The 19,461-nt window shown below is 37.5% G+C and overlaps 1 protein-coding gene across 1 annotated transcript in view; it reads right to left on the bottom strand.

The window, feature by feature from the left end:
- LOC107093968 (corticotropin-releasing factor receptor 1-like) overlaps window positions 1–19,026 on the bottom strand; it is a 106,231-nt gene extending 87,205 nt beyond the window's left edge. The window contains exons 1-4 of the mRNA XM_015389343.1: window positions 18,533–19,026; window positions 5,606–5,693; window positions 1,986–2,045; window positions 1,523–1,648 (exon numbers count right to left, since the gene is read on the bottom strand). Of these exons, the coding sequence (XP_015244829.1) occupies window positions 1,523–1,648; window positions 1,986–2,045; window positions 5,606–5,693; window positions 18,533–18,562 (304 nt within the window). The 5' untranslated portion in view covers window positions 18,563–19,026. The remainder of the gene's footprint in view (window positions 1–1,522; window positions 1,649–1,985; window positions 2,046–5,605; window positions 5,694–18,532) is intronic.
- Between the last annotated feature and the right edge of the window lie 435 nt (window positions 19,027–19,461).

The following is a 19,461-nucleotide window of genomic DNA, read 5'->3' as shown; positions in this document are numbered from 1 at the left end:
AAAAAAAATAAAATGATACTGTATGTAAAAATGCATCAACACTGGTTAAAATCACAGATTAACAGACTCACCACTGATTTTGAAACAGAGTGAAATTGTTTCAGCAACAACAACCAGGCCTCTTACTGCCAAACCCGTTGATTCAAAAAAATCACCTGAACATACTTCAGCTGATAACATTAAAGAGGCGGAAAGATTTCAATTTCAACACATAATACCATCTTCATTTTTCCTGACCTCCTTTGAACATGGTGGTGGTAGTGTTATGGTGAGGGGCTACTTTGCTGTCTCAGCACCTGAATGACTTGCTTTCAGTAATTGCAAGATGGATTTTCTACCTGGAAAGTATGTGTGAAGGATGATAAACAGCCATTATGTAACCCTAGGCTCAAACATATTTATATTAAGTCCACCCCTCACTGTTGGTCCATGGACTGTTCTCCCTGCTTCCATCTGGAAAGAGGTTTTGCAGCATCCGATGCAGGATCAGCAGGTTCTGCAACAGCACTTTCCCTGCTGCCATCAGACTTTTGAACTGTTGAAACTCTAATCAAGTCACTAATCAGGACTCTGCATCACACTTTTAAACATCATATTTGCACTACCAGGATGGCAGATTTTTTTCTTAATCCCTTTAAACAAAACACAACGCAATGTTCTACTACATTTTGCACCATATTTATTCATTTATCTCCACTCCATTTATTTTTTTTTATTACATTTTATACACTGTTTCATTCTGATCACTGCTACACTTTAAAAATTGAAATTTTAATTTACACACTGTGTATGCCGAATGAAAATAAAGCTTGTCTAAGTCTAAGTCTAAGTGGTTTTAGAGTGGTCTAGTCAAAGTCCGGGCTTCAAGTTCTGCTAAGATGCTGTAGCATGATCTTAAACAGGCCATCCTTGTTCAATAAACCCTAAATTTAAATGATTAAAAGCAGTTCTGGAGAAGTATAATGGGTCATGTAATGTAAAAATAATTGCAACTCATCCAAAATCTTTGCTGGAGGTAGTGTTGGCCTAGTGGGTTAGAGGAGTGCATTTAGAAGTTTGCAAGTACCTGGTTCCATCCCCACAGCCTGCACTCTGGGTTCCTGAGCAAAACCCTTAGTCCACACTTCTCCTCGGGCATCACACAATGGTAGCCCACTGCTCCCCAAGGGGATGGGTTGAATACAGAGAGTGAATTTCCTCATTGTGGGACAATAAAGGGTTTTTATTTTTTACATCTACAGCTCAGAGAGACACTATCTAATAGGTTTACAGGGTTTTCCACAAACACCCAAGATGGTTTGGATTGTCGATTTTCCTTCATTTGGAAAGAAATCATCACTTGAAAACTGTACTTAGGCTATCTGTGTCACATTAAAATCTGTTTGATTATATGAATAAACATGAGTGTCACAAAAAAGTAAAAAGTGGAGAAATCATGGTGGGGGTACAAAATGCGCTGTAATCTAGGACTTATTCTTTAGTGCCTCATTTTTACTGGGAGAATATGACAGTCAGGACTTACTTGTGGTGTTGTATCTAACACCATAAAACATCTCAGGGCAGGGCCGTGACACCATCTGGCCGGCACTGCTCCTGGGCCAGCATGTGCCGATGCCGTCGATAGAGGTTTCACAGTAGATTCCTGAGCCTGAATGATGAGAAAAATGTCAGCTGAATATTTCCGACTACAAATAAACATGAAACTCTGACAATGCAGCAGGAAATAAACTGCAGTTGACGATGCTGCTTGTGCATGCACAGGGTTTTAATGATTACTCCTGTGCTTTGTTTTGCTGAGCTGGGAACGTCGTCTCCGGTGCATGATCTATTTCCAGCGCTGCTCTCGTCTTTGATGTTAGTTTTTAAAATCTCAGTCTGTGTCTGACTTCTCTCCCCTGTGTGGTATTCCACAGCGATTGTGCTTTGTAGTGACTTCATGGGGAATCGGTTTAACACATCCGAGGGGTGCAGTGTGTACAACTCACCGCTCCACTGGCTTGTGGTGTTGCTCAATGTTTGGTTCCAGGAAGCCATCAGGGAATGCACTGCAATCCAACGGGAAACAGCTTCATCAGCAAACTCATTCCTAATTTGCACATTATATTCAAGGTCATAAAAAAAATCCCTTATTAGATTTTTCTTAAGATCCAGAGACAGTAAGCGTTAAAAGGGCAATGGTAAACATCAGTGACAGACCTTTCCTCAAGCAATACCAGAATGCTACTTGCAAATATGTGCCCTGAAGGTCAAGCTATTATTTCTGTAATAACTCTGAAGTATTTGGATAAAACGAATCCGGAAATAAGGGATGCTCCCCTGGGGAAAAGGTGGCACTCAATATTGAGCTCTCATCACCTTTTCCTATAACCGGTGTTTTCACACATATGTACTGCAAAAAATATGAACGAGAAAAGAAACAAAAGCAAAGCAAGTTGTTGCCAGAAACATGTTTTAAGAATTTTAAATAGTACAAATTGGGTAAATAACGTCAATATAAGGATTTTATTTAGGGGTTTGAATGTGATTATGGTGTTTTGCGACCATATATATATATATATATATATATATATATATATATATATATATATATATATATATATATATATATATATATATATATATATATGGAAAGGAAATCTTTTTAACTGTAGGACGGGTAAATGAAGACTGCATTACTACTGTCTTATAGTCTAAAGTTATTGGTTCAGAATCCATGGACTTTGACAGCATATTATGTAATACATTCATATAAAAAATTGCATACATAAATCATTTAATAACTTGGTCTATTTTTGAAAGGAGATATTTAGGGCTACAGGAGAGCTATGGCATCGTGTCTCAGCATCATTCTGCCTCACAGTGGGATGTATTGTGTGGTTAATTTGGAGGATTGGATGTCCCTGTAATCCTGCCAATGTGGGTGTTGGATCAGAAAATGGGTCGTTGAGGAAAGGCACCAATAAACAGCCACCCTGCCATTTAGTTTGTAGGAAATATCATGTATCAGTATATACAGCACAAAGCGAAAAAGGGAATAAAAATCTTTTTATTTATATAGATATATGTATATAAAACTGCATTAAAGCATCTGATAAAAGTACATTCAAATCAATGCTTGCTTTGATAATTGACTTGCAGCTGAGTCGGTATCAGAGTACCAAATGTAAAGTATAAATGTCCTTTAGAAAGACTTATAAATGCTTAGTAATAAGACAAAAAAAAATGTTAGTACCTCAGAAGTAATTTATAGTAAGAATTTTTGCAGGTTTTCCCCACTACAAAGCAGGGAGAGGTCTTTCATTACTATAATGCTCTTCAACTATAAGTTATACTGTAGGATCTAAAATAATTATCAAGATAAATCAAATTGTATGATTATTAATTTATTTATTTGCATTGTATTTCACGGTAAGTACTTGATACATTGAAAAAAAAAGAACTTTATATACAGAACGTTTTGTTTGCAATTACAGGTATCAGATGTTTCCTGTAGTTGTTAACAAGTTTTAAACACACTGGAGCAGGGATTTAGGACTAAGGTTGGGTATCAATACAAATTTCATGAATCAATTTGATTCTGATTTTCTACATTTACAAATAATTATTACCGCTGCCAAGGATGTTATGTTTTTAGAGAGAGTTTGTGTGTGAGCTTTTGTATGTCTGTGTACAGAATAACTGGAAAAGTAATGGAGAAGGTTTTAATGAACTTTTTATCAAAGTTGTCCCTCAGTCAAAGGAACAATCCATTAAATGTCGGTGATGATCCAGGTCGTAATCTGCGAAAACCCTGGCCAGCAACCGCCTCTTCCTGCTCTCATGCTCTCTCTGATTCATTGTTGTCCAGGCAAACTTTCCCCAAAGTGGGATAGTTTCAGGTCCTGGTCAGAAGGAAGTACTGATGAAATCGACCGTCCTCTCCGTCTGCTCCTAGAGGAGATGGCAGTACTTTCCAATCATGTTCTGTCTCTGGAAAACCTAGTGAACCTAGGTATGTTGATGCCAATGGCTTTTTTTCCTGCTCTCTGGATTACATAAGGCACCATGACTCACTAAATCCAGGTCCACCATGTTGAGGGTGAATTGCCTAGCACCATATTCAATGACACAGTGGAAAGTTGCCCCCATATAAATTCCTGTTGCCCATCAAACAAATAGCTGGCAATATATAATGTGAGCCATGGTACTCGAAAATGTTAACTTTGTTGCAGGAATTCCATTTGGTGTAAGCGTACTGTTTGGGTCATTGACCATGTTGTGCTGAGCAGTTGTGGGCACAGATAAGCAGGAGAATGAAATGAGTAATGAAGCCAGTCTTGAGTGCAATGATCATGACATATATACCAAACAATAATCCTTTATCTTTAGATAGGGGCGAGACTCAGTTATATGCCTGCACACAGCACTCTCTTGCTTCCATAATAAAGGAAATTTACTGCTTATCTCTGCCCAGTTTCTCATTACCTTTCACCTGATCCACCTGTTCCAGCCTCTATTTAACCTACCTGTTTCCAGTCATCAGTGCCAGATTATTCAAGCACTTGGTGAGTTCTCTCAAGAGCATTAGAGTTTTCTGATTGCCTGATCCTGACCTGTCCTGCCTCTGGACCTCTGAGTCTGCCTGTTCCTATTCTGATCTATTTGCCAGACCTGTTTTCAGACTCCTGCTGCATTTCTGACTGGAACTCATTCATGACACTGTTGGATTTCCCTTTGATACCTCTTTGGATCTCTAATCTCCTGGCAGAGACTCCTAAACGTCTTTGACATCGATTTTGGCTTCGCACTATGGATTATCCTGCCTTCCCGTGGTCACTAACCTGTGTTCTCTTACTGCAGAGGTTCCTGCCTTAGACACCCTCGCTGTTTACTGCAGATCCGTTTTCTTAATAAACGTTTTTTAGAAATCTAACTGTCTGTCTGGATCCTCTTGTTCTAAGCCTTGACAATATACAAATTGCAAGTTCTGATGGGAAGAAAAAAGATCAGATTTCTCTATCTGAATGGCTGATTACTGATCTTTAGCTGATTGATTGGTGCATCTCTACTCATTGTTATAACTATATAATGCATCTCAATAAACGTTTTAATAGTTTTACTTCAGCTTTAAAATTAAAAGAAATTACATGTTTACCAACATTCATCAAACGAGACATGAAATGAAACCTCAGTATTTTTTGCGTAAGGCCATCATATGTTTTGAATTTTACACAAGCACGTGATTTAAAAAAAAAGTTTATTTTTAATCTAGAACAATCTTTAACATCTTTGTTAAAAGATATAAAAATAAAAATAAATATATTCGATATTTTCATTTTTTTTTCAGTCTAAGTTTACTTGTGAGCTCTACAAAGAAAGTGAATAATATAAAAAGACAGTTTGCCAATATTCACCAGACCAAAGTTGAGACTAAAGATGAGGCTTTGACATTTAGAGGTTATCGACATGAAAAAGAAAAGACTGAAAATCAATTAAATCTCACAAGTGTGCTAACAGGCAAGCGGCTCAAACACTTGGATTTGACAGCTCTGGGAAATAACTGCTTGTAAAAAAAAAGACGGAAGTGTTGTTATAACCGCTGAGTTAATACTTGTCTTTGACTTACGCGAGACGTTCCCTGCCAGCATGAGCAGAGTTTCACATGTCAGATCTGCCAAGGAGGCCGAGGAGACGAGGCTCACCATGGCGAACAGCTGCAAACAGAGGAGGAGAGAGAGATGGTGGTCAGGATTAATCACAGAATCAAATATTAACATGTCTTTTCTCTGACCAGCTCCATGAATCTTTAATTCCTTCCCAGAGACAAAGTTCAGGTAAATAAAAACCAGTGACCTTAGTGCCCTCAAACATAGGCTTATTTTAAAGGGTCCTCTTTCTTATTTATTACTTTTTCAGCATCAGTGGCCTTTATCACACAATAAACTTTACATGCAGCAAATATTTTACAGACAACTACAGATTTTACCAGTAATTACAGATAAGGACATGAACATGTGATAACTGCATCAAATATTTAGGTCCCTGAAGTCTGATCCATTGGTCTACCCCTGCATCCCTTCTCTTTCTGATTCTTCTACACTTAAATAAGTCTAAAGCATGAGCTAAGGATGAGAGTGATGGTTGGAATGCCTTTAAACTTTAAAGACTGAAGCTCATCACCAAGGACTAATAAAATACCAGTGGAATCATGCAGAAAAAATGGTGAACCGTCGTAGGAGGAGTTTGGAAATTTATTGTTGCTGAAGGGTTTAAAGTTATTGTCCTAGGGTCATTTTAAATAAAATATATGAATAAAAGCAGAAATCCCTTTCTTGGCTGATATCCTCACAGTGCTGCTTTTGTTAGAGAACCAATCTATGTTTTTTCTGATGCTTGGATGGGTTCGTCTTTTTCCACAGTTCAAATACAGGACTTTTAAGTGAGCTGGTTTCTATAAATTGTCCTTAAGATAAAAGTGTGCTTTTTTTTGCAAGACTGTTTGTCCCCTGTGTCTCTGTGTTGCCCTGTAGGAGACACACAACCTATCCAGGGTCCAAACATTACAGGAGGCATCAGCACCACCACAACCCCTGAAAGGATGAGCAAGTATATACATTCTATTCATTGTCATTTTTTACATGTTTTTTTTTGTCTGCTTATCAATATAATTCAATATACTATCTTCCAAAGTTGAACTCTCTCATTTATCCGAAAATGTGCATATCCTAGGGGTGTTATGGTAGATTTAGTCTGCATCTACTAATGCATAATTTTGGCATCCAGATATTTTGCATCTGTGGATCAGAAAATAAATCATAAAAAAAAATGCACATAATTAAAGAAAAGCAGCATTCTTCATCAGAAGCGTCTCATGTGACAGAGTTGTTTCTGCCATAACAGCAACATTAGATAAACAGCCCTCTTCTTTCACACACGGGGATGGAAAACAACAGAATCTGTGTTTGAGGCTTAACTGAATGACAGCAAAGAGGAATCTGGTGTTTGGATTAATATTGCATCCTCATGCTTTGATCCTAAATGGGTTTTCTTTGCTTTGGACAGGGAGCTGCGCTGGAAACCGTTCACACCAGGAAGCCTGGCGACACAAAAAGCAGAGGGATTGTCTTACGTGTAGCACTGGAAACATCTGGAAACCAGTGAATCACAGCCAACACACATCCAGCTCATGCTGATAATGCTTCATAACAACAAAAAACATACTTATCAGTTTGTTTGTTTTTCCTCTCCAACTGACCCCAAACTGTTTTACACTTCAGTACAGCTGTTCTTAACTGAGCACAGCTTCCTGAACATATAACCGGTTGGCTGCCCTTGTTTTATGTTTCTTCTTAAATAAAACATTGCCATTGGTCATTTATTGCACAAAGACTTTTTAAAAAACATAATAGAGTTTGGAGATATAGCTTTAAATTCCTCTTGATTCACCAGTTATTTTAGATTTGCACTCATAAAAGAAAGTCAGCATGGCGTGAAATACCAGAGGGTTATCAGGTCTTAGAAAGACGCTGGAGTGCCCCAGATTTCAGAGCAGGGTTTATAATGGCTTTCTGCAACTGTGTTCACGCTCCGTGAATCTAGGCAGGTTTCAGAAACCAACACTTCAACGCAACAATGACCAAACAGAAGACTGGATAGTAACCTTGGATATATGCCAATCTCAGCAGAACAAAACATCCAGTCTTTGCTGTTAGAAAGCTTCAAAACAGCTTTTGTGGTTAATGTTAATTATGACAGTTATAGTTTTGTGCAGGTTGAAAGATGCAGCGAGACACAGAACGATCTCCATGTGTATGCAGCTTTCTGCAGCAGGAGAATTGTAAAATATCCTGTTACACCATACCACCTAATTAAAGCTTACAAAAGCTGAGCATTTACATAATTTAAAGCTGAACTGAAAACAAAAATCAATATAATAATGACTTACAATTTGGGTAAAAGAACCTTAGAGGGAGCATAAAATCTAAATCCTGCACAGCAATAAATGTACTAATCAGTGGGTTTATATTATTATGATTTTTTTTTTTATTTTTTATTTTTTAGAGACTGCAATTTAAAAAAAATCCCACCCCCTCCATACAGCTCACCGTGATTGCAACATTTGTTTTGCTCTGCTGCAACATCACTTTCCATACATGGTTAGGAGGAAACTTTTCACCATTTCACCATCTAGCTAAAAATGCAACCTAAAATGGAATGTGAAAAATCGGTCATCACAATCACAGTAAGTCTTGTTAAGATTGTTAAAGCTGTTTGAATTAATCTACCACTGCTTTAGGAATTACCCTCTTGGAAAACTTAAAGTACGTCTAATGCCAGGGGACTAATCAGATGAAATGATCTTTACCTGGCAAGGAATGCAGTCTCAGCAGCTCTTTGATGGCTGCAGCATGTAAGTGCAACCTGCTAACTGGCATTTGAGCAAGTAGTAATGGAGAGTTAAGTAAAAATTGTAGCATTTTTCTAATCAGAGTCAGGTCCAGTACCAACAAGACCATGTTAAAGTATAATACAAAAACAGACATTTTCCATGTAATCTTACTTAAAAGGCCCTAGAGAAACCAATGTATTTTTAAAGAAAATAAGTAGAGGACAAAATAAAAAAAAAATAAAAAAAATTCTGGATGAAGACTGTTGGGGCCAGACGTGACCCCAGCTGAGGAGCTGGACATTTGCCAAGATAGTCCTCGCCTGATTCCAGAGGGAAGTGGGGGGGAGTTTTCCCTCTAAGAAAGTGGCTGAAATACTCATCTTACTGATGTACTGATTCCAAACCGCGGTCCATTTATTGCTGATGGGTTCCTTGAGATGACAGTGCGGAGGTCTGTCATGTTATCTCCAGTTAATCTAAAATGTATTTTGCTGTTGCAACCAATCCAGCAGCTATTTCTGGTTCCAATGCCGTCATCAGCAGATAGATTGAGCCAAACCATCAATCTACGAGGAGAAAAAAGCCCCAAATCAACATGTGCCAACACTCTGCCTAATGCCGACCAATTTTTTTTACGGGTTTTATTTCATCCTTTGTCCAAATATAAATACAGACACCCCTTACCTTCCAGCTTCTTAAAACCTCCTTAAATGCAATCTAAATTGTCAGATTCTACTCGACCATCACATTAGGATAATAAGTCTCGCTCTATACGACTAAACTGTCGCTTTTTAATCTGTGTGACTCAGAGAGTGGTGCAGGCTGCGGTAACAGAGGTGCTGCATCAACAATTAAAGACAGAAGAAGTTCCACTTGCAAAATGAAGCTTAATTATATAAAGTGAAAGAATCCTCAGGTCCAACCTGTAACAAAGACCAATATGAACCAAATGGATGGAGGAGTTCACTTACTGTCCATTTCTCTCCAAGAAATGTCATCATTCCATATTAATGTGATAACTTCAATTATGTGAACCAGAGAGAGAAGAGTTCCTGGCTGTACTCCAATTATTGATTTTGTACTTTTGTTAGGAGGAAAACGACAGCAGTAGACGAGGTGTGTTATATTTGCACTCAATCCAAATACCCAAATGCATTCCTTAATTGAATGCATTTTGGTGCATTGAATGCATTCAATCCTTAATTTAATTGAGGTGAAATAGTCACTTTCATGCTGAAAGGAGTATAAAATATATAATGAGGCATGCAGGGAGTTTATGTAAACATTTCTGAAAGTCTAAGGTGCTATCATGACAAATTCTTTGTCTAGGTCTTTTTTGTGTCTAGATCTCAACTACATTCCTTTCCAGTTTAACTTATGGGTTTTTCTCAACTGCAGTCATATGACACCTCCACAATTTTTTTTTATAAGTACAGCTTAGTGAAATACCTGGTTTAATTCAGATACAACGAGGAAACTTTTCAAGTTTAAAAATTCAAAATTTTCTTTGAAATATTTGCAGTAACAACACATTTATATTAAGTACATTACTAGATAAAGGTGGTTAAAATAAGCTTCCCCAGCAAAGCGAGGGAGCTGGAAATCCAAGAGTTGATTTTATAGTAAGTCCAGTTTAACACTGATCTAGACTTCTTGTGCTGTTTAAAAACACAACTGTTTAGCAACACATACTAAAATATTAAGAGTAGCCTTGTGTTTTATTTTTTTCTCTATCTGCTTTAATTTTTTTTAAGTTATTTTTATTCTGTTTTTTTTCGGTCCGTTGTTTTATTTGTATCACAAATGTTTTGGCTATTATTCTTCTATTTTATTATCTTATTAATGTAAAGCACTGTAATAAAATGATGCTATACAAATAAAATTGTCCTGCCTTTTTTCTGAATTTTTTTTTTTTTCTTTTCCAAACTTGATTTCAAAAATGTACAAATTAACCAGGTCATTATTCAGTTTTCTCTTTTTATAAAAAACAAAAAACAAACAAAAGAAAAAAAGGTAAACAGGGTTACATGTCTCCAAACTGCATATTTCCTACAGATAAACTCAAGAGTTTATAGTGAGCATTTAAAAAGGGGTTTCTAAAGCTTGGCACTTGCATAGCAGAAATACATCCGTAAGTGCAGATTGTTATATTCAGTGTTTTAAAGCATGCCGCCACTCAACTCAATATCCTTATCAAATTCATCCCTCTGGCTATCCGGTGGGTGAGTTCGGGTTTGGTAGAGATGAGAACAGCTCTTCCCTACTTTCGCTTTTGCTGAGGGATAATGGTGAGGGGCTGTTTTCAGTTGTTAGGTTCAGCCCCTTGGTTCTGGTAAAGGAAACTTGTGATACCTCAGAACACAGAGATAAATTTTAATGTGCAAATACCAGAAGACAGTGTTGGTTAAGGCTCAAGACCTCAGGTGCTCCTTTGTCTGTTTCACGCTCATGACCAGATGTATTCTTTCAAATAGATTGACAGAGTGTATAGATTTAAAGAAAGAGGGTCAGTAGAAAAGAATTTAGTAGACTGAATAAACCTGGCATCTATAAGACATCAAGCAAACATCACAATAAATCTAACACAAAGGCCTTTTTGGTATGCTGATTTATTTGTACTGTCTTCATGCTCACTGCATGAGAAACCATCTCCCTACTGTGACCAATTTAGCCACATGGGCTTAAAGAACCTTGGAAAACTATTGTCACTCAGGACAGTTGGCTGCTGAATGGAAGAACGTAACCTGAAACCATATTACACAACTGGTAGGTCTGCAGAGAAAAACAGCTGATTTCTCTAGACATTTGCTTGTCTGAGATGGAAGTCATCTACTCGTCCTGGTTTGGTGGAGCAAAGAAAACCATTATCCAGCTAAGTATCAGGGAAGTGTGTAAAATACATTCTGCTATCCAAGTTCAGTTTATAACTAAGCAGCATATTTTAAAGGCACCATTGATGTAGATGCATCTACACATCTAAAGGCTGGGTTATTTTAACACGACAATGCACAGCCTCAGCCTGCACAGCTTCAAGGAGCATGGAGTTCTAACATTTAGTTAAGATATCTGGAAAACAATAAGCATGTTTACATGGACATAACTAGTTAGCATAAAGGGCCAATAAAAAAAGCTTCATATCAATGTGATGACAAGAAGATTTAGTCTCATATCGGTTGGAAATTGTAACCCAAAAATAATGTCCAAATGACGTACTAGTAAACACTGCTTTTGATCACTTCTTTCTGACTATGGCAAACTGACCTCACTGTGCATGTGAGTACACTGTCAACGCAATTACAAAATCAATGGCAATGCTGGATACTCAGAACTGTCAGAAACAACAGACGTCTGGGTAGCACAGGAGGAAGTACAGTACTTCTTCTGCTCTTGGTTTAGAAAACATGTAAAAGATCTTCTATTTTGAATAAAGCTCAATATCATTCTGATTTATTTATCTAACCCTAGTAATGAACATTTTGTAAATTTATACAATATAGCTACCAATGAGAATACAACCACAGACTGACTCAGTAGGAATAATCAGATTTTGCTTGTAATGCAGCAGCACTTGTATTTCTTAATCACCCAACTAGAAAAACAACAGATCACACAAGATAAGAGCAAATTGACAAGGAATTAAATCAGCATCCATATGATAACCGTCTTTATTCTAATAAAATAGAACAGAGTTGGCACTTTAAGTTTGAAAAACAGCATAAGATAAGAAAAAATGAACTTAAATGCAGATAGTGATACAACTATATCAGACTATAAGCAAGCTCTTATGCTGCAGACTTTTGTTTCTGCGCGTTTCTGCCATATGAGGATTTTAGGAAAAAGCATTGGAGCGAAGAGGAGGAAAAAAACCTTTCCCATGTGGGTAAGTTAAAACACTTTGCAAGCTGCCTGAGGCCGAGTATTAAAACACGCCGTAGTCCAGAGGAGCTGCTGATCCAAACTTTTTTCTATTATGAGCATTTTGTGCCTCATTTTGAACATACTTTGAGCTTATTAAGAGGTAAATTTTTCCAGCTTACATCTCCCTTATTTTCCTTTTTGTATTCCCTGCTTTGACTTGTTTTTCAGTTCGGATCATCTCCAACGAGGAGCACGATTAAGGTGAAGGGTGATATGTGCAGGAATCTCGAGTTTTATTATTTTTTTCCCAGCTTTTATTGTCATTACACTGTCACACGTACAGAGCAACGAAATGAACTCTCTGCATTTAACCATCCCCTGGGGGAGCAGTGGTCTGCCATTGTGCGCCGCCCGGGGGGCAGTGTGGGGTTAAGGGTCTTTTGCTCAGGGACCCAGAGTGGCAGTCTGTGGGAGTGGAGCTTGAACTCAGAACCTCAGGATTCCAAGCTCTATGCCTTAACCACTAGGCCGCCACTCCCCGAATTTTTTAGTGCACCATTCTTTGAAGTTCTGCAATACCAGGTTGATGCGTAGAGTGGACAGAGCAAGCCCTTGTTCCAGTTCCCTGTTCTAAAAAACTATTTATTATATGGTCCCCGGATAGGTGACATATCAGATATTAAACTGATAAGAACAGATACTACACATAGACTTTCACAGACAGGATCCTCTGAGGTCGAACAATTCTACGTGAGGGTAGTTTAGGTCTGTTTGCAGCTGATTATTGTTTTCATATTACATCCTGTGACCTGGAAGTGTTGCAGAACGAGTCAGTCAGACACTTGTTGAACAAAGCTGCTGAAATGTTCGGCAAATAGCTGCAGGTTAGAGGTGTGGTTCGCGTACAAAATCCAATGCTCATTCCACCGTCATATTTTCCAAACGGTTGCAGACAACAAAAAGGTTAAAAGGCTGTAGAGCATGAAGCGATTACAAGATTATACCTATTATTTTAATCACATCATGTGTTCCTGTATCTTCATCTGATATTATAATAGATTATTTAACTCGAGACACATTGACGCAGTTTAAAGACTGAAAAAGGTTCAACAAAGGCCTAACACAATGGCTACCTTTTTATCAATTGAATACATGGTTAAAAAATAGGAAAAAGGTTTTGACCTGCTGATCACTGGTCACAGTGTTCAACACAGTTTAATTAAATAATGGGTCTCTGCCATGTCCCCTTGTAGAGATCACTAACAAGCCAAAAAGGTAATTTGATCATTTCCATCTGTACGGGAGGAAGGGACACATCTAAAACCTGAAGAAAACCAGAAGAACAGAGAAGGACATCCCTGAATTGTCTGTTAAATTTTTACTTTTTTAAATGTCTTCTTTCAATGTCAATCATTTAGGTTTTTACTCCCTTTATTTTTAGCAGACGTCTTGAAGTATAAACAGAATTACTGTTGGGTTTTTCTTAACGCCCCATCAGTAAAAAAAAGTTAAAAAAGGTCTAGGGGGAAATTAAAAATCAAATGCAAAGTCACTGATATTGCCATTAATTTATAGGTTTTTTATGTGTATAACAGTACCTGGTTTTTCTCCAGTTTTTTTTTTTTATCTGAAAAAATAAACTAAAATAAAGAAAAGCTACAAGATAAATCATACCAGAGAGGCCCAGATCCAGTTTTTTCCAATCCCATCAGATACCTATACCTGGGCTGAGAGTATCGGCCAATATCCGTTATTGAGCTGATTCAACTTTTGAATGAATTAACCATATATCTTGCCATGTGAGTAAATCCTTTATATTATTTATTAAAAGCGAAGCAGCAAAAAGAGAGAAATGACAGTTCCATGTAAAGTGCACTGGATTGGATATCCAATATCAAATCATCCATATCCGATCCAGCTAATTAGTTGATATCAGAGCCAATATCCGATCCAGGTATCAGATTTTGCATTTCTGAATCAAACTTAATGCAGCAGCTCAAACACCCAACATAAGGCTTCAAGAAGCAACATAGCACAATGACTTCAACTACAGTGGTTTTAAAACTACATTTCCTTTAAATTTATATAATCTGCTGAGTTCAATAATTTGGCTTTAATAATATAATTCTAATATAGATGTTTATTTGCAACAAATGTTATTTATTTATTATATGCACAAATAAAGTTAATGAATTTAAGTTTTAAATAAATAAATGTTGGACTTTTAAGCATTTCTAGGTGTGAGATTATACCACTATAAACAGATTCTTAATACATATTCTAGTAAATGAGACCTTTAATTTTTTATTAATGTTTTCTTTAATTTTTTTTATATGAGGAAACTGCATCTTTTTCAGGTACTCTATGACTCTAAACATGGGCTATAAAATGAAGACGTACTATGAGTAGTTGTTTTTTTTTTTTTTTTTTGATTGATTGTGGGATACTTGTTGAGATGGTTTTACATGGTTGTTTCTTTATGTGCAGAGACCTGTTCTCTGCACCTTGCTGCAGTCTGTCTTATATATGCAAGAGTCAGATCTTCAAAACAAGTAAACAGAACAATGACCACAAGTTATTCAGGATTCAACATGGCAAGACGTCAACATAATGTTCTCAATACAAGTGCCCCTGGTTATAAAGTGACTTGTCTCAAATTATAACACTCAAGTGGATTCTTTTTCTTTTAGAAAAGAAGACAACTAGGTGTGGCAACTCTCCTGTGATATTAGATCCTATGTTTTTATGTAGAAAGATGACATCATGCAGACTTTGTAAATAAGGGTAAAAAATATGAAAGAGTTTAAGGTAAAACTCACCATACATCTAGACAATTAAATACCTTTTGCAACAAAATGCATTCATTTATATAAGAACATCTTTGATTTCATCAACTAAATTTTCAGGTTTTATAAGGAAAACATAAATGTTTTGTTTTTGTATGTTGTAATTAAAAGCTTCATTAGCATGGATTAGCTGCTTTCTGACCTTTCCAGACATGTACTGTCTGTAAATGAGGGGTCTTAAATCATAATGGATGGTATCACAAAACAGGCTTAAATCGAAGGAAACCAGACTTTCGCTGAGTTCTGATAGATCGCACAAGAGCAACCTGTATGTGCCAGCAGAACTGACAAAGACTGCTGGAAAGTTATTAACATGTTTCCCCCCCAAAAAATTAGCAAAACTTCAGTGCCTCGAATTTAAGTTTTTTATTGGTTGCAATAATCCATATGACTGAGAATTTGCTTTGACAAACAGAGGGAACTCAAACAGAAATCAGGGATGGGATTGTGTAGAAGACTGTTGACTAGTCTTAGCAGCAGCTCTTCTTTCACAATTAGCAGGAGGTGCATGAAGAAGTTTGCCAGAAATTTGCCAAATTTACCTGGGAATGTAAGGTAAGGAATGAAGGTTTAGATGAATCGCCTTCCTTCTTTTATGTTTTGCAAACAAGTTTATGCAGCTAAACCAGATATTTCACTAGATGAAAATACTTTTTTTTTTTTTGTGATGTTTGAAGTCAGGGCACATTACCAAGACTAATTAAAAAATGTCCAAATAAAGACAAAAACAATTTTAGAGATCAGTCTTTCACATCAGAAGTTTAAAATAATTTAAAAAACTGTCTTAAAAAAATTTGTAAAGCACAGATTAAGATGTCAGGGCTTTAGGAGAGTGTCAGAGAGGTCAAAATACAACAACCAATGCATTTGCTATCAGACCTGTGGATGTATTTGAAGTCAGTCAAACATGGAGCTTACTTGTGTGACAATGCATTCCTAAAGGCCCCCAAATCATTCAAACAATTTGAAGCAAACCGCAGAAGAATGTCCAATAATCTTATGGCTCAGTAAGGAGATGGGTTCTGTCTGAGAGAAAAGAATTTATATGGAGAGAAATGTGCAAACTAACCTAAAAACAAAAGCAAAAAGCCATTTAAAGATGCTGCCTGATGAGAAAGGCTCAATTTCCAGGATAAAAAGAGTCATGTAATGACCTAGGATTGAAGGCCACTTAGAGAGGAAGAAGTCATTACTTTAACATACATAAAAATTGATTAGTTTTCACATGCACTAAAAAAGGCAGTCATTTTTGGAGACATGCAGTGTGGCTTGATGAAGGTGCGTTTTATTTTTCAACCCAATATTATGTTTTCAATTTTATTGTTATTTTCCTTTGCAGTAACCAAAGGCTTGTAGATTTTTCACCGCAGGATTTCATTGCTTTCATGACCTTGAATGCTTGCTTATCTAGAGTCAGTTTTTGCAGGATCTTAGTGATACTTTCATGGTTAAAAGTGGTTAGTTCTACTGTTATGCATGGATCTGCTGCAACTTTTTTTCCCTTATGTGTGTTGGCAAACCCATCGTAAGTGTATCACTGCCACCTAACGAGTTGGAATGAGAAACTCAGTGTCTTAGTACTGTTTCAAATGCAATCTGACCAAAAATGGGTGCCTCTGCAATTTGAAAATTTTGTCTTGTGCAATTGTGATTGAATTACAAATGCATTTATTTTCCCTGCCCTAGTCTGATGACACTAAAACCAAAGAGTTAGGGTAAGGAACAGCTTCACAATTTAAAGCATGGGCACAGGTGAGTGCCCAAGGTTTTAGATAAGCACCTATCGCTAAGCTAAGGACTACAAAGCTAAATTGTGGACTGGCCAAAAGTTGGTCAAAATTTCAGCAAACTGTCGTAAGAAGCTTGTGGTGAGATCCCAGAAACCTCCCACCCAGGTCATGCAATTTATTTGGCAAACCTTTCAAATACTAATAGGATATAGGCAAACTAGATTGAACTAAAACTATATTCGGCATTATTATTGCTCATAACAACTATGTTCTGTTGTTATTGTTGTTTTGAAAAGCAGGCAAGTCACAGCTATATCTTCAACCTAAAGCATATTAGATGCAACAACAGGGCACATTAGCTCATATTCAACTTTTGGTGAATTTCAGTAAGCCTTATTGGGTCACATACATACTTTGGTATTTTGCTTTAATGTTGCTTAGTTTATGATTGTGTTTAATAGTTTTTCCTACATATATATGTCCTCACAATTGCCCGAAATTGAAAAATAGCTTTCCTCTTTTTACCACAGTGCCCTCTGAATTCTCTGATGCGCTGCAGACATATTTTACTCGTTGCTTTGCCGCGTCTTAGCTGCAGCTACAGAACAGGGGATACAGTTTGTGAAGATTTGTCACAAAAGGGAAGACACAAGCGTATCTAAAACCTCATCCCAGACTCCACACAAGAGTGAGAAAAAGAAAACTTTTGTCTAGAGCGACAAAATAGGCCAAATTGGAGATGAATCTGTGATGAAATAAGACAAAATTTGGCCCAGATATGGGGACGCATTCAACATGAAAGGAGCAGAGATGTCCTCTCAATAGCCCTCTTTTTGCTAAAGAAATAAAATACTTGATTTAAAATAACTTTAATATTTATAAATTTCTTACCTAGGATGATGTTAGCCTCAAAGTAAAGAACCTGTGCAGCCTCAGCAGCAGACTGCACTGCTGTTTTTTTCTGCTCTCATGCATGTGGACAACCCTGGTGTCATTTTAACATGTGGCCAGAGGAGGCAAAATGTTTTATTATACCTTATTAATCCATCTTAGTATCCTGTTCCTTATTAGGTTATAATCTCTTGCACAATATAGTTACACATTTCTGCAAAGCAAACTTCTATATGCTACTAAAACCAGCAAGGGGGCCCCACATCCTCCTAAATCAGTTGCTAAAACGGCCCTGCACCCAAGGCATCACCAGCTTGTGTCTTCCAGAAGGTCAACGCATCATGCGTCCTCATTATAACCTCTGCAGGCGTCATTTAGCAGCAAAAACATGCCGTGATATCGGGTAACTCGTTTCAAGGGCGCAGAGAGGTGAGAATAGTGAATGAAAAAACAGCTTTGCACTTGCTGCGTTAAGGCTGTGCCATTTTTTTTTTTATTATTTCTCAGCATCAGCATCTCAGCTGCTTTCGCATAAACTCAATCACTACACTTGGTTTTTTTATTATGCGAAAATCCAAGTTTAAGTTTCTGTTTTTTAGAGGGAAACTCGTTACCTTTAATGGAGACAGTGATGTTTGCCTTTAATTTGAGAGGATGTTCCAGCTTTTTTCCTTTAAACATTTTGGTGACAATTCCCATGCATGTTGGTTGGAGCTTTCAAATCATTTCCATCATGATTAAACCCAATAGCAGTTTATCTAAAGTAGTGAGTTTTTCTATTAAACATCTAAAGCAGGAAAATCAAGAGGACGCGCAACATTTAAATAGAAGAAACTTACCTGAAGCAGATACAAGCATTTGCGCCGCATCTCCAAACCTTTTTAGGTAGTTTTCATGTAGCCATTAATGCGTTCTTATCACTTCATTCAGATTATTTTTATTTCCACCTCTTGGTCGCACTCCTTTCAGTTCAGTTTGGAGAAAAGATTTCCGCAGCAGCACATTTGATTTATTTCTGTGCCAAAGGCGCACTGTGGCTTAAAGATAAAGGCAAAATACGCGCAGGTAGAAGGAAACGTCTTTCTGTTTTCCTACAAAAGCTATAGTTCAGTTTGTCATCCGCGGATCACGAGCTGGTAGATTTCAGATGTTGATGTCAGAAACGGATAGAAATTGAATCGTTTTAATGTTCTCATAAAGTGGGATCCAGTTTGGGTCAGACGCGCTCCAGCAGGAGCGCAGCTCCACCTTGACTCGAACCCCGCTCTCTGCTTCTGCCCACACGCGTGTTTAGTTCCGCAGGTCACTACGGGGAAAGGACCACGCCGTCACGTCCATTCAGCTTCACACCCAGCTCCCGAATCTTGCGTGGAGCAGCCGCGCAGCAGCTGCAGATCGGCTCTGCGATGCGCCGCCCACGTTGTGTCACTTTCTGTGGAGCGGCTCTGTCCGGGGAGGAAACGCTGGATTCCTCAACAATCATTTGCAATACCGACAAATAAAACAAACTCAAATTTAAGGAGAAATAACCAGCACTTTAATATTAGGAAAGTGATGCACCTGCTGGCCCGTTTCCTAGAAGGAGATTTAACTAATGTGCTGCATTTTATCTGAACAGAGCGCAGTTGGTTCAGACGGACAGATGGTCCGTAGTTTTGAAGGCATCCCCAGGGATCTTTTTAGATGAAGTCAACAACAACTTTTCCAAAATAAATCTAAAATCAGCTTTTTTCATGACAAATTCAAAATTCCGAATACAATAATTTGC

The sequence above is a fragment of the Cyprinodon variegatus genome, unplaced genomic scaffold (assembly GCF_000732505.1).
Source record: "Cyprinodon variegatus isolate N-32 unplaced genomic scaffold, C_variegatus-1.0 Scaffold456, whole genome shotgun sequence".
Classification (NCBI taxonomy): domain Eukaryota; kingdom Metazoa; phylum Chordata; class Actinopteri; order Cyprinodontiformes; family Cyprinodontidae; genus Cyprinodon; species Cyprinodon variegatus.
The sequence above is the reverse complement of the archived record's forward strand: the minus strand, read 5'-3'. Positions and strand labels throughout refer to the sequence as shown.